At 37.4% G+C, this 17,971-nt stretch overlaps 1 protein-coding gene across 2 annotated transcripts; it reads left to right on the plus strand.

The window, feature by feature from the left end:
- The first annotated feature begins 535 nt into the window (after nt 1–535).
- inpp5f (inositol polyphosphate-5-phosphatase F) lies at nt 536–16,635 on the plus strand. Of its 2 annotated transcripts, none has more exons than XM_016536640.1 (20): nt 536–1,077; nt 3,807–3,887; nt 5,031–5,167; nt 5,969–6,097; nt 6,316–6,483; nt 7,420–7,476; nt 8,097–8,295; nt 8,379–8,558; nt 8,861–8,928; nt 10,652–10,776; nt 10,890–10,967; nt 11,063–11,183; nt 11,408–11,536; nt 11,934–12,051; nt 12,145–12,343; nt 13,193–13,264; nt 13,363–13,436; nt 13,524–13,652; nt 13,837–13,924; nt 14,487–16,635. In XM_016536640.1, exons 1-20 carry the CDS (start codon nt 981–983, stop codon nt 15,604–15,606), a joined length of 3,369 nt encoding a protein of 1,122 aa, XP_016392126.1. In that variant the 5' UTR covers nt 536–980; the 3' UTR covers nt 15,607–16,635. The 2 variants fall into 2 exon arrangements, with proteins under 2 accessions (XP_016392126.1, XP_016392125.1); XM_016536639.1 differs by having other exon boundaries at nt 537–1,077; nt 6,298–6,483.
- Nucleotides 16,636–17,971: the final 1,336 nt, after the last annotated feature.

Below are 17,971 nucleotides of genomic sequence, written 5' to 3' on the forward strand. Positions count from 1 at the left end.
AAAATTATGAAAAAAAAAAAACTTTAACGAATGCTCTTTTTTTGTGATATCAACCTCAAATTTGGAACACAGCTTGTTTAGATGTATTGGCTTTGATTTTCAAAGTTTATATTTTCATATAAAATTTGAAAATAGTATTTTTGTGCATTTTTCATAACAGTAAACTTAAACTTCTATAACTCACTTTTATTTAACACTACAGTTTCACTTTTTATACTTTTTTCACTTAAGCAATAATCTGCCAAGTGTGGTATTTAAAAGGACACCAAACTTAAGTCTGTGCTCCAAAGCCCTCAAGATTTAGCTACAGTTTAAGTTGGAACTTTTATTCATTCAATCATTTGTTGCACAATAATGATACTAAAGAACACAATTAATTTCGCACACTGCTCGACATACTGATTCATTATTTTAACTTATTTAGACCCACATAACTAATTTATCTAGAATAATGGCAACTTTTACAACCATTCAAACATGGCATCAGTATTATATTATTGAAACAGGTCATCAGTTATATAAGTGTCTCCAAAATAGAATTGCAAAGTAACGATCTAACATAAAACAATACATCAAAACAAGTACTGCAGGTGGGGCATCTCAGTCACAGTTCGGCGTGACGGAGGAAGTCACGTGTGTGTATAACTGGAGGAAATTGTTTCAGTCACTGCTGCTCCCCTCAGTGGCAAATATTAGACGGACCGGCACATTTCTGAACCACAGTATCGCCCTTATTAAACTCACATTAAATGCACCGCCGATTCATTTTCGATGATCGGCCAGTAGCTGACATAGAGACACGATGCTTTATCAGATTATTATAAACGTTTACACAAGTACACAGCTAGCAGGTTAGCTGGCGTCTGTTGGGATAGCCAGTGGACGAAAAGCGAGCTGCTTCATTTCCTCGTTTCTCGGATCGGGAACAAATCCAGCGGTGTGGTGTCGGGAAGCTCGTATGTTTTGGTGTTTTGGTGAACATGGAGCTGTTTCAAGCTAAAGATCATTATATTCTCCAGAGCGGAGATAATGCGCTGTGGTGCAGCAGGAAGGATGGATCTATGGCCGTGAGACCGGGTAATGCTTACATTGTAACTCTATCACTTTCTTATACAATGTACATGTGTTTCAATGTTTCCGTTTTCACTGTCTACATTGTTGCCATTTCTCGTGCATAATAGTTGACACGATGCGCTGTTCCAAAACAGAGATAAAATTAGGGATTTATGCTCCTTTCAGGAGAAGTTGGTTCTTCAAAATCATTGTGAAGTTGTATAGACGTTCAAGAGATGAAAATGTCAGTTTCATATTTGTCGAGCGAGGCAGCTGTCTGAAAGATGCCCAGTTGTTGTGTTTTCATTGCCCTACTTTCAAAGCAGCGGCGCTTGCATGACATGCGTGTCAGTGCAAAAATCGGACGATGTTTTGGTCGGATGTCTTGCCTAAATCCCCTTTTCTTACGACATCTTTTGGGGTTTGAGGGTTTGTATGTTTTGGTCAAGGGCGTTTAGATGTCAGCATGAGAATCTTAGATGGATATTTCTCATAAAAATGAGAATTCTGTCATTATTTACTCACCATGTTTTTCCAAATCTGTATGACTGACTTTCCTCAGGAGATGTTTGAATGCTAGGCACTGTCAGACTCCATTATGACTACTTCCATTTCATCTTTTTTTCCACATAATGAAAGTGAATAGTGAAAGCCTTTTATTCTCTAAAATTCTGCCCAACATCTCCTTTCTTGTTCCGAGGAAGAAAGTCATACAACATGAGGGTGAGTAAACGATGACAGAATATTCAATTTTGAGTGAAACAATACCATAAAAATGCATATATTTATATAGTATGTTTTATAATATACTTTGTTTATTTTTGCAGCAAAATTTATATCTGTTTCATATTGTGATAACCTTTGGGCCCAGTTTGCCATTACGCTTTCCCAATGGTGAAGGCTACAATCTGTGAATAATAATATTATTTAATCAGTTTATAGGGCTTACAAATGACAGCCAAATGACCTTAATTAAACAAAAATGAAATGTCAGTAGTAAATAAATATTTAAATGTCCATCATTGATGTATTTATAAATATGCTGGCCAGTGCTATTGCTGTTAGATGTCGCACAGGGGAATTAGGCCTATATAGTTACACAGTTAAATGGTGATGGTTAAAGTAAGGGTCAGACATGTGACTGTTCGTCTGGAGAGAAAACGCAGGCACAGTAGATAGTCAAATGAAAATTTTCTGCCCAGGCTTTAAAGCATTAGTTTACTAGGCACCAACACAATTTTGACATTTCTCCTGTGTATTGAATGCATGTGTGCATTTTACCAGAAATTATTTAAATGTGTCTTGTATATATTCATTTAGTTTTTTTAAACCAAAAGATTTGCATGCTCAACCATGACTGGTGTTTTACACTCACACAGCAACCTTTGTTACACTTTTGTTATCTAACCTTTAAAATATTTACCTATCCACACCACTTTTATTTCTTGTCAAGTCTAGATCTAGATGGGCAGGTAGTTCATCTCTCCGAGTGTCAGGGAAACTGCAGTCTGTGAAGATTTGGATGAGTTCTAGCTGTTTTTACCCACGTGCGTGCAGCCAGGCTGATCGGGTTTAGGTTGCAGTGCTGTTCCATTATTTAACTGGATAAGGGTTTCCACTGTATGCATGATGCATACAGTCTCGGTTCTTTTGAATGAATTCCTAATAATATGCATCATGATGCCACAGTTGCCAGCGTGGCTGGGTGAGGTTATACCACTATAGTACTTACTACTGTGCTTATTATTCAGTCCGTGTTGGTTTAGTGTGTCAGATTAAAGAATAGTTCAAACAAAAATGAAAATTTTGTAGCATCACTTGCTCGCCAATGGATCCTCCGCAGGGAAAGGGTGATGTCAGAATGAGAGTCCGGACAGCTGATATAACATCACAATTATCCGCAAGTAATCCAAACGACTCCAGTCCATCAATTAATGGCTTGTGAAGTGAACAGCTGCAAATCTATCTATAATCCAAAATCACACTTCCTAATGTCAAATTAAAGGGTATCCACTTCGAACTTCTATTAGAGACACATGTAAGATCACATTGATGTATTTACAAATTGTAATTACAGAAATTCTTAGTATTTGGTGTTAGCTCACATTAAGTCATTTCCTTGTACCAAGACATAATTCAACTCCATGGATGTACCAGCTTTCCATGGCCTAGTTAGTAGATCTTCCCTCAGACTGGAATGATCCCCAGTACCAAACTCATGGTCATTATGGAGGGTTTTTGGCAACTTCATGATGCAGCTCAAGCTCATCCAGCTCCCACCCATCCATCATCAGGCTGTGAACATCTGATGGTTGAGTGCAGGACAGCGGTAAAAATACAGAGAGAATCTGCTTCCAAACTGAATTTCTGTCAGATGATCGTAGGAGCCATAAAGCTACCATACTCTCAGACGCTCCACAAAAAATGCTGTCTTTGCACATGACATTTCAGACCGTGCGCATCACTCCTAACATTGCAGGTGATGCCAATCAATCAGCTTTTAAGAGGAGCTAATCAGCAAGTTGGTGACTCAAGTCAGCAGTCAGCATTGTAAGGAACCTGGTTCAGATATGCTTTGGAAAGTTTTTTGCGATTAATTGTGAGCAGCCACATAACCTTGGAAAGTCAAATGAAGCTCTGATAGTTCTTCTGTCCCAGATGCAGTACTGAAAAAACAAATACAAATTTGTGTGTTAAAATAATAAATATGCAATAAAGTTTTCATTTTTTCAGCATTTTTATTCTCCTTTCAGCAACCGACCTGCTGCTAGCATGGAATCCTGTCTGTCTGGGCCTCGTAGAAGGTATTATTGGAAAAATACAGCTTCATGCCGGTAAGTCTAATCATCAGACCTAGCATATTTACTGTATAAAGGATGAGAATACCATATTACACTGTAATGTTTGCAATAAATTTGGTGACTCTTGGACTAAAACAGACATCTAATGTTGTTACTGCTAAAATACCATTCATATTTAATTGATTTAATAAAAGATACGATTGCTTCCATTTGTTTTTACTGTAATTCACTTTGTAGCAGGAAGAAACTGGGTACCAGAGACTCATAATGATTAACATAATGAAAGGCAGCTCCAGCATCAGAAATGTCAACTTAATTTGGTTTCTTATTGTTTTATTATTGCTAAATGTCTTTCAGTGCTTTGTTGCCCAGCTGTTGTGATGTAGCTTTAGCAGGTTAAATACGGTGGTGTTGAATGATTGCCATATTTACATGCCATGGCATTTACAGCGTACCTCATTCAAAAAATATTGTGGATTCATAAATGATCCTCAAAGACAACCATTTCTATACAGACCAGTTAACTAAACAAATGAGTTTCACTACATTAAAAAGGAAGGTCTTGAGGGATTTTTTCCACAGAAGTGAAATGATGGCATGCATCATACTTTCATTTCACCATTCAGAGGCTGATATGAGAAGTCAACCTCTGTCCGTTGTTAACAGGTTCACTTTATATGAATAATGTTATTATAATGTCGGTCTCTCTTCCTTTTTCAGAGAACCCCTCGCTGATGTCAATATGCATGGTGCATTTTGTACTGTTATTGATGGATAAAATAATTGGTTGACCTTTCATGCTTGGTCGCAGTTTTTCAGAGCAAACTGCACAGATAAATGATCCACATGAGTTTGCTACATATTGTACATGCTTTATGTTGTAACCTAATCCAATGGGCAAACCTGATATTTTCTTGCACCGTTCCTACAAAGAGCCCAGGCTGTTCTCATTGAATTTTCCACCCAAACATCTTAGTTGCCTCCTGCACGGTGCACTTTTATCTATTGATTTACATTAACGTGTCAGTGAAAGTATGACTACATCACGCCTCAATGCAAATGTCTTTGAAGTCATTGTTATGAGAATGTTTGCCATAGGACTGAATCATGCCGGATAGAGCAGGAAAATGAGGTGTGGAACTCTGTACTCATGACCCCCCCCCCCTTTCTGGGCAGATCTTCCTCTGGGCCTGATTCTGATTCGCCAGAAAGCACTGGTGGGCCAGTTGCCAGGAGACCATAAAGTCTACAAGATCACTAAGATTGTAGTCATTCCACTCTCAGAGGATGAACCACAGGATCTGGAATTAGAGGTGATTAATGCTGACAGTTTTGTTCAAATGTTCTCCATGCTGGATTTGATTAAACCTGGTATAGAAGACAAAAGTTATAATAATGAACTTAGGTACATTAACCATTGCATTTCATCATAAAGATGTGTTCCTCTAACATTTCAACAGTTATTTCTTGTCTTTATTCTAGTTGGTAGATATTAATTTATTGGATCCTGATACTGAACTTCTTCCCAAATTCCCAACTTGTTAGTGCGCCCAGTTGACACTTTAGGTATTTCAGCCCTCTTGTGTAGTAAATGGTTGACGTACAATTAGTGCAAGAGTAGTGGTGTGTGTTTCTAAGGGGTTCCAGAGGAAGCATGATGTTTCTAAGAAGTCAGTCTCTCAGCAGAGCCTCTGGGATTGAGAGGAGATGTTTAACCATGTAAGTGAAACAGTCAGAGGTCACTGTAATTCATTCTCCTGGCGCGCTATCTCTTCTTCAGTAGTTTATCACAGAATAATTGCCCTCTATTACATTGGGATAGCAGCCTGTCTGTGTAGTTTGATTTTAGCTGTTCTTTCTGTTTTATGGGCACATTAATTTGCTCTGGCATCTGCATCAGGCTAGTCTTAGTGCACATCTTGGCACCCTTTCGGTTTTAATGACAGGAATTAATGTAGCAGCTTTTTTCAGATGGACTTTGAGCAGGGAAACAGAGATGGTTGTAGATTTGTCACCTAGGTACAAATTGAACTATTTAGCTTTGTTAGTAATGACAGCAGATAGTTAGCATTAACAAAATGGTCAACTATTCTTTTGCTCTCATTCACTTTCAGCTCTGCAAAAAGCATCATTTTGGAATCAACAAACCAGAGAAAATCACCCAGTCACCGGATGAGTCCAAGTTCCTGTTGAAGACCCTGAGTCAGATCAAATCTAATGTTGCTGTTCCCATCAAGAAAAAGGTTGATGGGTTGTTTTGAAATCATTGATATCAATACCAATCATTTTGAGACTAACTACCCGTTTTACTTAATCCGTTAGTACTTTGACATGTTAGTATGGTTGATGTAAAAACAGAACCTCCTGATTCCTCCATAAATTGACATCTTTTTAACCTAGTATTGTCTTTTTAACCTCATTTTGTTTGTTCACTCCCATCCAGTATTCCCCTGCCTTTCAGGTCAAAGAGAATAAAGAGAAGGAACGTCTGGAGAGGCGGCTGCTTGATGAGCTCTATAAGATATTCATGGACTCGGATTCATTTTACTATAGTCTGACCTATGACCTCACCAATACAGTCCAGCGACAGGGAGAGTTAGGCAAGTCAGATCAGCCCTTGTGGAAAAAGGTGAGAAGCTGTGTTGTTGTGTTACATATATTAAAAGTTAGGCCTACATGTATGCAGTGAGAGTTAAGGTTGTGGTTTAAGGTTGCAATTTAAATTTAGTTATTAGACGTTTATTAACTTCCATTTTCAGTAAGCAACAGATTAAGAATGAATGACTAAAGAATGACTTAAGAATAATAATAGATTTAAAATGTCTGTTATTATTTAAATTGGTGACAGTTATGTAAATACCTTAGAGAGCAATAAACCATTGGGTTTATTTGAGTGACGATGTGGCTCACTCTTTTACACTCGTCCCACACATACAGGATGCAAAAATACATTTATAGCCAAGCTTCATTTCTCATTATTTAAAGAATAGATCATTGTCTTTAGACACTTCCTGGATAAATAGTCAAGTACTAATAAATTAGTATCTGTTATTTCTGAAGATGCAGCTAAATTAAAACAATGAACAAAGACAGAATGAAAGAAGGGGTAGGGAGTGAGTCACCACAGTGTTGTTGTTGTTAATTAAAACTAAAACTATTAAAATTGTTTTTGTTAATAGAAATAAAGCTGAAATAAGCTATACATATAAATATTAGATGAAAAATTACACTGATATACTGAAATGACTAAAACCGAAATAAAATATAAATATTTTTAAAAAATTAATAAAAATGACAAAAGCATGTAACAAACTTAACCTTAAATTGAAATGAAAACTGAAAATATAAAAATAAAAGCACATTTTAAATATTAAAAAATACTATAATAATCTGTAAATAATACTAAAATAACACTGGTTCACCAGTATTAAAAATGTTATAATTTTCCAATCCCACTTCCCGTTTCTCTGTATGTTCTAATAAAAAGACCATAAAACAAACATTTACACATACCATCTGACAAACACACAGAATACTGATCCACATAATATTTTTTTCCTTTTAGGTGGATGATAGATTCTTCTGGAACAAGCACATGATCAAAGACCTCATTGACTTGCAGGTGCAAAACTGTTTTTCTCAAATTTTCCTGAATTTTTATTTGTAAATATTTGAATATGCAAACCTATGAAATCTTGTTTTTGCCAATGTAAAAATGTGATTGTGTCTTTTTATATCACAATTCTAACTATTTCCTTGCGAATGGGAGTGAATACTTCACAATTCTGGCTTTTTTTCCCTCAAAATTGCAAATATAAACTAATAATTGCAGGTCACGAGTTGAGATATCGCGACCGTTTTTTTTTTTTTTTTCTGCCATGGAATGAAAAACACAAAAAGTAATTGCAATCATAATTCTAACTTTTTTCGGTTACACTTTTTAAGGTGTCCTTGTTACAGTGTAATTACATATTTAAGTACTGAGTAATATTAATTAACTACATGTACTTACTATATGATTAGGGTTTGGCTTAGGGTTACTTGCATGCAATTCTACATAATTTATTGTTATTATAATAGTAAGTACATGTAACGTGTAACAAGGACACCTTACAATAAAGTGTTACCCTTTTTCCTCAGAATGGTAATTACACATTTTTTTTTTTTTACATTCTCTGGCCTAAACACGCTTCCATAACAGCCCTGAATGGTGATAATAATACAGGATGTCCTGTTTTGCAGGTGCCTCAAGTGGACTTTTGGGTGATTCCTATCATCCAAGGCTTCGTGCAGGTGGAGGAGCTGGTGGTGAACTATAACGAGAGCTCTGATGAAGAGAGGAGCAGCCCAGAGACACCTCTGCAGGAGCCCTCCTGTGTGGATGATATTCACCCACGCTTCACTGTGGCCCTCATCTCCAGACGAAGCCGTCACCGTGCAGGTACACTAATGAATACAATCAAGTAATTCATATTTACTCACCGTGCCATCAATGTAATAATATCATCATGATTTCCACTGAAGGAATGCGCTACAAGCGGAGGGGGGTGGATACTGACGGACACGTGGCCAACTATGTGGAGACGGAGCAGCTAATCCATGTGCACAGTCACACGCTGTCCTTTGTACAAACGCGAGGCTCTGTCCCTGTGTTTTGGAGCCAAGCTGGGTATCGCTACAACCCCAGACCTCGGATAGAGAAAGGTGGGGTGTATCTGTGTAATCGATTCTCTCCTCAAGACATAAATGAGATCTAAGTCACAGCACAGTCTAGCACTTCTGTTTATAGACTAGCTATCACTGCGATGCATCAGTGTAGTCATTGTTTGGAAATGTTTTGTGAATAGCGTCAGGTGTGGAATTGGCATGCTTTCATGGTTTCTTGATTGAACATAGTGCTCAGAGGAAATGTTGTGGCTCAGTGGTGATAATTCAGAGCTTTACTGTGATCCTCCTGCAGCGCTGTTTCCTACATGATGTTATCTCACAGATGTGCTTTGTTGCAGGCGAGAGGGAAACTATGCCTTATTTTGCTTCTCACTTTGAACAGCAAGTTCAGATTTACAAAAAACTGGTAAGATGTGTTTAAATATAACAATTTCAGTGAGTGAAATCCTAATATCTTTTAAAGTAGTATAAAAAGTAGAGCTGTTAATCAATTAAAATGTTTAAACATGATTAATCGCACACTTTTCTCTATAGTTAATGCATTCCGTTCCTTTAGACTACACATGTGTAATTACTGGCTTGTTTGGATGACATTCATAGTGAAATTATAATGTATAATATATAATGACACTTTTTATGCTCACCAAGGCTGCATTTATTTGATCAAAAATACAGTAATAACAGTAATATTGTAAAACATTATTACAACTTTTCTATTTTAATATATCTCAAAATGTAATTTATTGCATTGCATTTTAAAGCTGAGATTTCAGCATCTATAACTCCAGTCTTCCCCCAAATATAGCCCAGTTTTAACAGCAGAAGCAAATGCTATAATTTTGGCTTTGGACTACATAAAGACTACATAAAGAGAGAAATTTATTTTTAATTACAGATTCAAAAGTCTTGTCTTCAAGCAATGTTATCCCTTAAAAATGATCACCCAACACTTATGATTTTTTACAAACTGCTGGAACTAGAGGATCATAATTGTAATATCTGGTTTTGTTGGGTGCCTGGGCACTGTGGAATCGAAGGAAATAAGGAAGCAGACTCTGCTGCAAAAGAAGCATTATCGGTAGACCTCCAAATTTGTACAGTACCTCCTATGGATTTAAAACCAATAATTTGTTCCTATGTTAATAACAAATGGCAAACAGAGTGGGATCTATATACAATGAATAAACTCCATGAAATTAGCCCCAATGTTGGAAACTGATCGGACCAGGGCTGCATTTCCCAAAAGCATCGTAATCCTAAATTGATCGTAGCTCCATTGGTTTCAATGGGTCTACGATGTACTTAAGCTTACGATGCTTTTGGGAAACACAGCCCAGGTTGTTTATACCCACTGTAGAATAGGTCATGACACACAAGTTTTTAATACTAGGAGAAGATCCTCCAACATGTTCTCTTTGCCAAAACCCTTTAACCCTGAAACATGTTTTATTAGATTGTGCTGGTTTTAACCCTTGTGAGAAAACGTTTTTTATTCAGTTAACTATTTTGAAGAGATTTTTAACAGAGATAAGCCAAATACAGTTTGAGTTTTTAAATGAAAATAAATTGTAAAAACCTGATATAATTTAGCCATCAATTTTTCTTTCCATGAAAATAGCCACAGAAGCTGGCATGGAATAAAATACAAACAAACAAACAAAACAGTCTTTTGTGTCACATGATCCTTCGGAAATCATTCTAATATGTTGATTTGGTGCTAAAGAAAAAAAAACTGTAAAACAGTACTGCTTAATATTTATGTGGAAATGTTTTTGAAATGGATTCCTTTTGTAGCATTTTAAAATGTCTTTACTGTCAATTTTGACCAATTGAGTGTGTCCTTGCTGAATAAAAATTGGTTTTTTCAAAAAATGTTTGACCATAAACTTTTGAATGGTGGCGTAAGCAATAATTCTGTAATAAATTGCAATGTTCCAGTCAGATACAGAACGGAATTATGTCAGAATGTCAAAATGAATGTTTATGGTCTAAGCAAATAATTTGAATTAAACATAATTAATTGCATTTGTCAAGCCATTAACTATAACAGCCATAACAGAAGCATTAGATATAATTTCCTCAGTATTACAGAGTTTTTAATAATTCAGCACTGTTTTTTCCCCCATCAGGTGATTATTAATTTAGTGGACCAAAATGGACGTGAGAAGATAATTGGTGATACTTATCTCAAACAAGTGCTGCTGTACAATAATCCCAACCTAACATATGTTTCGTTCGACTTCCATGAGCACTGGTAAGAAACTCAAAGTGTGATGATCTAAAAATCAGCCCATTCTTCTGATTTTTACAAAAGAACATGTTATGGTCAAATCTCAACAACAAATTTTCTCCTTTGTCACTTCCCAGTCGAGGGATGAAGTTTGAGAATGTGCAGACACTCACTGATGCCATCTCTGACATTATCACAGACATGAGATGGGCCTGGTGAGTCTTTCATTTGCTCTTAAGTACTAATTCTGCTTGCGAGTTAGTTAATATCATGTCCTATGTAATATCCATCTACTTTGATTTGCAAATAGGGTGGACCAAGCAGGAGTCATCTGTCAACAGGAAGGCATCTTCCGGGTTAACTGCATGGATTGCTTGGACAGGACTAATGTGGTACAGGCAGCTATCGCCCGCGTGGTCATGGAACAGCAGGTATTTAAATTCACCTTTTAAGATTCAGATAAATTCACACATAAAACTGAAAGTTGTTTTTGGATAAGGACCATGTGCTAAATGCCTTAAGGTGTAAATAAAACTGTGGCTTCTAGAAATGCTGCCATATTGCACCCACAGAACAGTGCAGTGTCTTTGCCTCACTCAGCTGCTCTCAGTATGCCGGTACATTTCAAAGAGTCTTTTGATCTGTTTGGTTCCAGCTGAAAAAACTTGGTGTAATGCCACCCGAGCAGCCATTGCCCCTCAAGTGTTACAGGATCTATCAGGTGATGTGGGCCAACAATGGAGACACCATTAGCCGTCAGTATGCTGGCACAGCTGCCCTTAAGGTAAATAGACTAAATGCCTGCCATTGATTTTATGCTGTCCCTATCTATCTGTCTATCTATCTATCTATCTATCTATCTGTCTATTTGTCTATCTGTCTATCTATCTGTCTGTCTGTCTATCATTAAAACATTAATTTACATTTAAAATACATTTTACTTACAATTATGTATATTTATGTAATTCTTTATATATTTCTTTATATATAAACAAAAATTTTTTAAATAGTTTGACATATATAGCCATATTGCTTTGTTGTTTGTTTTGAAGGACTTCGACATCTTTTTAAGGAGTGAAAACGGAGAAAGCTTTTGGTTTCATAACATAACTGATGCAAGACAGTGATGACCACCCAAAGAGTTTGTCAGCTTATTCTGATGTGTGCGATCTGTTGTGTAGGGAGATTTCACACGAACAGGAGAGCGAAAGTTAGCGGGGGTGATGAAGGATGGTGTGAACTCAGCTAATCGTTACTATCTGAACCGCTTCAGAGATGCCTACCGACAGGCCGTCATTGGTCAGTATAAAAAATTCTCCATGTTAGGTATATAATGCTAAAAGCCCAGCCTGGTGCCTCATCTGCCATGCACTGTATCTCTGGTCCCCCCAGACCTCATGATGGGCCTTCCAGTAACGGAAGACCTGTACTCCATCTTCAGCAAAGAGAAAGAGCAGGAGGAGAAAGAGAGGGAGAGCCAAAGAGGAGCTCAGGAGCAGGTCAGCCTCCTGCTGCAGACATACATGCAGCTGCTTCTGCCTGATGATGAGAAGTTTCACGGTGGATGGGCACTTATCGACTGTGATCCAAGGTGAGAGCCCTCCACATAATCATGCAGTGCTTTGGAGAGAGTTCTCATTTCAAGTAAATTGTATGATGCCGTTTCAGAAAATTAAGGGGCTGTTCACACAGAATGCGTTTTTGTGTTAAAAAAATGCAAGACATCGGTCTTGGGAATGAAAAGAACAGGCTCTTGAATTGCTTTTTTTAAAAGCAAGGCAGCACAGTGGAATGCAAAAATGCATTTTGTGTTAACAGTCCCTTAATTGTGTAATCTTCTTTTCTTTTTTCCCCTTTATTTGGAAATATTTATTAGAATTTAAGAATAAAATTAATTACAATAAGATAAAAAAAAAAAATTACAATAAAACTAAGGTAATAATGCTAGAGATGTATTATTAAAGATCTATTATAAAGCTTGATTAAAAAATTCATATTGTTAGTTTACTCTTCCTCCTACAGTTTATTGTCAGTGTCTCAGAGGTACTTGTACATATATATATTTTTTCTTGTTTGGTTGTATAATAATTGTTTGGGTGAGGGAGCCATATTTCCTCCATTCTTTTGAGCATTTTTTGGTGGTAGGTCATGGTGACAGATGCCTGAAAACTGTTACTGATTGGGTTGGAATCATCTTAAGTCTTTGTAAATTACACAAGGTTAATAACTCTGTCCATATGTCATGCTTATTTGAGGTAATTTTCACATGATTGATTGTGTAATTTAAACATGATATATTATGGTCAGAGTCGAATTCTAGTAAAATTTCATGCATTTTGCAAGGCATTGTCCATTGTTTCTCTTTTTCCTGTATGCCTAGGGTTTAATGGTACTATTTATGGGCCTCTCTTTCAAGATGTTGACCTTTTTCCTCTTATAGTCTTATAGATGCCACTCACAAAGATGTTGATGTTCTTCTGCTGTTGTCCAACTGTGCATATTATGTGGCCTAGTAAGTGCAATTTCTCCCAATGTTTGTTTTTAAAATAAGAAATCCTTTTTCTTGGCATTGGTTTAGTAATGCCACTCCACTTTGCTGTTGCTATTTAGCTATGATGAGGAGGCGGACAAAGTCAACCAGTATCAGAGACTAAGTTTAGAAGGACTTGAAAAGATCGAAATTGGTAAGAGCTTGTAGATAAACTTGTGGGTGTAATTTTTATCCTAATAAATAAAATGTTCTGTGATATCACCAATGTTGGTCTTTTTAGGTCCAGAACCGACTCTTTTCGGAAAGCCTAAATACTGCTGCATGCGGCTACACTATAAGAACGGGGAGATGAGTGGTTACTTCCATACGCTGAGGGCTGTCACACGAAATCCAGAAGATGATGGAAAAGGTTTGTACAGGGATACCATGATTTGTTGTGCCTCTAGTTCTGTATTGTGTAATTCAGTGATTGACATTATGGGTTAAGTTGGTAAAAGATATAACTTGGCTGTCTGTATGCTAATGTAGGGTTTTGTGTTTGTGTTAAATAATTTATCCTTTCCTCTGCACTTGTTGGATTGTTTGCATTTCAGACACACTCCAGTGCATTGCGGAAATGCTTCGTATTACAAAGCAAGCTATGGGGCTTGATGTCCAGGTTGTTGAGAAGAAACTAGAGAGGTAAAAGGAAAAAAAAAACTTTTGTGAGCTGCTTCTAGGAGATGGTGTTTACCTAATTTACTAAAGACACAAAGGCTTTGCTCGCACTGCAGGGGATTTTGGTCTTAAATCTGTTTTCTAAATTAGATTTTTTTCATCTTAATTTTTTTCTTTCTTTGCAGACTGTTGTATAAAAAATTATATGTGGCTGGATATGATAATTTCTGCAATGTTTTGCTAGCATTTCCACATTGGACACAAACTTGTGTAGGTTCCTGTGACACTTTAGTATTGGGTGTTTAAACTTGCTTCACCGTAATTAACAAATGAAAAAACATGAAACTCGATCTGATCAATTAGCCTGAGACACATTAACAAAAATCTAATTCTTTCATGAAGGTGGTTTGGACCAGGCTTGTGAACCTCTGATTTAATGTTTTTTTTTTTTTTTTTTTCATGTTGACTACAAAAAACTAAACCAGTTTCAGTCAAATCTGTTGTTTTTTTCTGCCTTTTTGAACAAAGCCAAATTGTGCTGAATTGTTAGTTCTTGATTAATCTTGCTTTAATTGCTTTGTTTCAGGAGACACAGCAAACCGCATGAGGATATAATGGGAATACAAGGGAAAGCCGTGGACCAAGTCCTTGGGTCTGGTTTGGCTCAAGGCAAAAGTTTCCTTTTGAACAAGTTTTCAACACTAAACCAGAAAGTGAAGCAGACAAAGACTAACGTCAACATTGGAAACTTCAAACCCTTGGGGAAACTAGGGACCTTCTCAAAGCCTGAGGTAAAAGTGAACTTCCTCAAGCCAAATTTGCATATGAACCTCTGGAAATCAGACAGCAGTTTAGAGACTCATGATGGCAATACGGGTTCAGCAGCCCTGAAAGACCTTAATGACGAACATTCAGAGGAGATTTCCTCTGATTCTGATTCATACAACTCTGACGAGCAGCCTTGCTCAGGCTCTCGGGAAAATGTGGACTATGTGCTTCCTAGCTGTGGAATTGTAGCATCTGCACCACGACTTGGCAGTCGCTTGCAGTCGATTGGCAGCGTCGAGCTTGTTGTGCCCTCTGCCATCCGAGTCACAGGCTGTGATGACAAGACAGCAGATAGCTTGTCAGTTGGCCCGGATGGCCAGTCTCCTGGGTCTGCCTCTGTGGCAGAGGAAGCCATTCTGATTGACTTCGGGACACCTATTGATGCTTACTGCCACCAATTCGTCCAGGATGCCAAGATCAAACCAATAGAGGTGTTCGAGGAAGTAGCACCAGCACCCAAACCGCAAGCGCCTCAAGCCCCCTCAGCTCCAGATGCAAAGCTGGGGTCTTCTCATTCCCAACAGCAGCTTCCTCGCCCATCCCAGCTTGAGGTAGAGTCCTCCATCCATGGGGAAAATCTTCTGACTGTTCAACCTGCAGGCTCCGCCACATCATGCGGGTCACAAAAGAGCCTGGAAGGTGTCACAGGACCCTCCCCTGCAGACAGCAGTGGAAGCCGGGTCGTGTCGCCCTTCGCTAAGATCAGGAGCTCCATGGTGCAGGTGGCTAGTTTAACCCAAGCTGGACTTACCCAAGGCATCAACTTTGCTGTAGCAAAAGTACAGAAAAGCCCAGAACCAGATGCTGTCAACGAAACACAAGAGAACGAATTGCGAGCAATGTTTACACAGTGCCAGACCAGGATCATTCAGATATAGCGTGCTTAGTGGATGTATTTTTAGCATTAGATCGTGACTTCCAGTACAGTAACGGTAGCATAAGCTCACAAAAGTCAAGCCACACTCCTGGTTTTCCCTCCAGTTAACTGAACCAAAGTTTACAGCCAGTGTTGAGTAGTAAGTAGTACGATTAACTCGACCAAGTCGAATCCTAAACATTTCTATATTGCTGGTTTGCATGTTAAGAAGTAATTCTTAAGTAGATTACGACAGGCAAGTTTTATTGCATGTCGAGACCCAAGACCTAGATATGTCATGTGACCCCATTTGTGCAGTGAAATTCACTGGCTGACGTAGCTGTAACTAAAACCTTTCCCGATTGGAATATCTATCAGTGGGCGGCTTAATATTTCACGTTAGACAACCAGACCGTACAGTTCTATGGATGTCTTTGATGTGGTGTTTGTCATAAAACTATACCAAAATAGGACCAGAGTAGTTGTGTAGGATCTATGGTCAAATTATATTATTCAAATGTAAAAAGTATTGTATGTAAGTACTGTAGCAGTTTCCTTTAGAACTCTCCAATTAAGATGTTTATAGACAGAATTATATTGACATGCTCTTAAGTTTATAATCATAGCTGATGGAAACAAGACGCCTCTGTTGATCCAATCATGCAACTAAATTCTGTCAAACAAAACGTTAGTTTCATAGCATTAGCTATCGACTCAAACAACTATTTACTGTCACAAGTTTATTTTGAGAAAGGCTTATGTCTTAAAATTTTACATCTATGTCTTATTTTTCAGTTGTATGTGATGGGATAATGTAACAGTGGTCTGCTGATATCTTCAAATGCTCTGCTTGTACATTGTTGGACGTTCATATCATATGCAGATATGACTGGTTTTGAGTACCTGTAAAAACCTAAAATTAATTATTTGCAGTTGCTGGACCTCCGTATGCATATATAATAACTTTTGACTGGTATTTGACACAGGTCTGATGCAAGATACCCATGATAATCAACGTTTTGCACTCATTAAATGGCAAGAGCAAGCCTTATCAAATTGCTAAATACAGGTTTTTGACAAGTCTACCTATAAATCTGTTTTCATTCAGTTTACATTTATTTCTGTCTATAGTATCTATGCCATGTCTTTAGATTCGCTTTGGCTTGAAGGTCATTTGGTTCAAAATTGAGAAGTGAATTAGATCATCTTTTGAAGCCTTACCCCATATTTTCTAGATTTGGAAAAAAAAATCAAGCCTTACTGGGTGATATCCAGTGGATCCTAGTTTAATTATGCATTAATTACTGTTGTTTAAGTGCAGCTCCTGTGGGATTGATCTTTGTGTATCAAGAGACGCTGAAATAGTTCAATGTCTTATGGACTAAATAATATCAAAAGATCTGAATAAGACACTGTGATCTCATGTGAACATCAACGAGAACATTATATTGGCTTTTAGAGCTGGTTTATCGGTTCTTTGGGCCACAGTTAGCTTTTCAAACCCACCATGAGCTTTGTTTCTCACACGTCATTCTCTCACATGTACTGTAGCATAGAGTGCTGTGCAAGGCAGTGGGTTACACAATGTTCTTGACATTCCTGGAGCTGGTACGTGGTTTTGATAAGCTTCTGAGATTGGAACCGTCTTAGTTTTAATATACGGTGGCTGTTACGCAACAGTGATAAATACATGCGCAGTAGTTTTGGTGGTAAGCTGACTTTTTTTTTTTTTACTATTTAAGATGGCATGCACTGGACTGCACTCTGTACTTTGCTTTGAACTTGAAATGTTCTTCTTTGGCAGAGGTTTATGCTGAGGATCTTGACAAACATTCCTCTTGTTTTTGGAGGTGGGGTAGATTATTTTTGGTTATGTATGAATTTTAAATTTTCTGTGCATAAAGACTTGTGCTGTCCTTTGTGGTTGTTCCCTGAACATCTTGCAATTTGTCACAAAGTGCTTTTGAATCCACTTTTTATTTTCAATGTTTGTAACTGAACTGACATGCATCGTATAACATTTTGTCTAACAGTCCTGTTTGTAAATCATGTTCAGCTTCTTCCCATTTGAGAGAACGTTGTCCTCCATAAATGTTCGTGGATTGTTTTCATCCATTGTACCCAACATTTTATTGCAGAGTATTTATTCAAAATTCATGTTCTCAAGCTTATTCCCCAGTATTTTCCTATGTTAATAATAATAATAATAATAATAATGTAAACTGCTGTATTATATGTAATGTTATGGGATGTGCCTGGGAGGATTTTTAAGTAAATATTTAAACAAACAAAAAAAAAGGTCATTTTGATTCATTTACAGCTTTAATTACAAAAACAGTTGGAGAGTCTTTTTTCACCAAACACTGCAGATATCACTTGAGGATTTT

Source organism: Sinocyclocheilus rhinocerous, unplaced genomic scaffold (genome assembly GCF_001515625.1).
Source record: "Sinocyclocheilus rhinocerous isolate Xijiao unplaced genomic scaffold, SAMN03320098_v1.1 scaffold1868, whole genome shotgun sequence".
Taxonomy (NCBI): Eukaryota; Metazoa; Chordata; class Actinopteri; order Cypriniformes; family Cyprinidae; genus Sinocyclocheilus; species Sinocyclocheilus rhinocerous.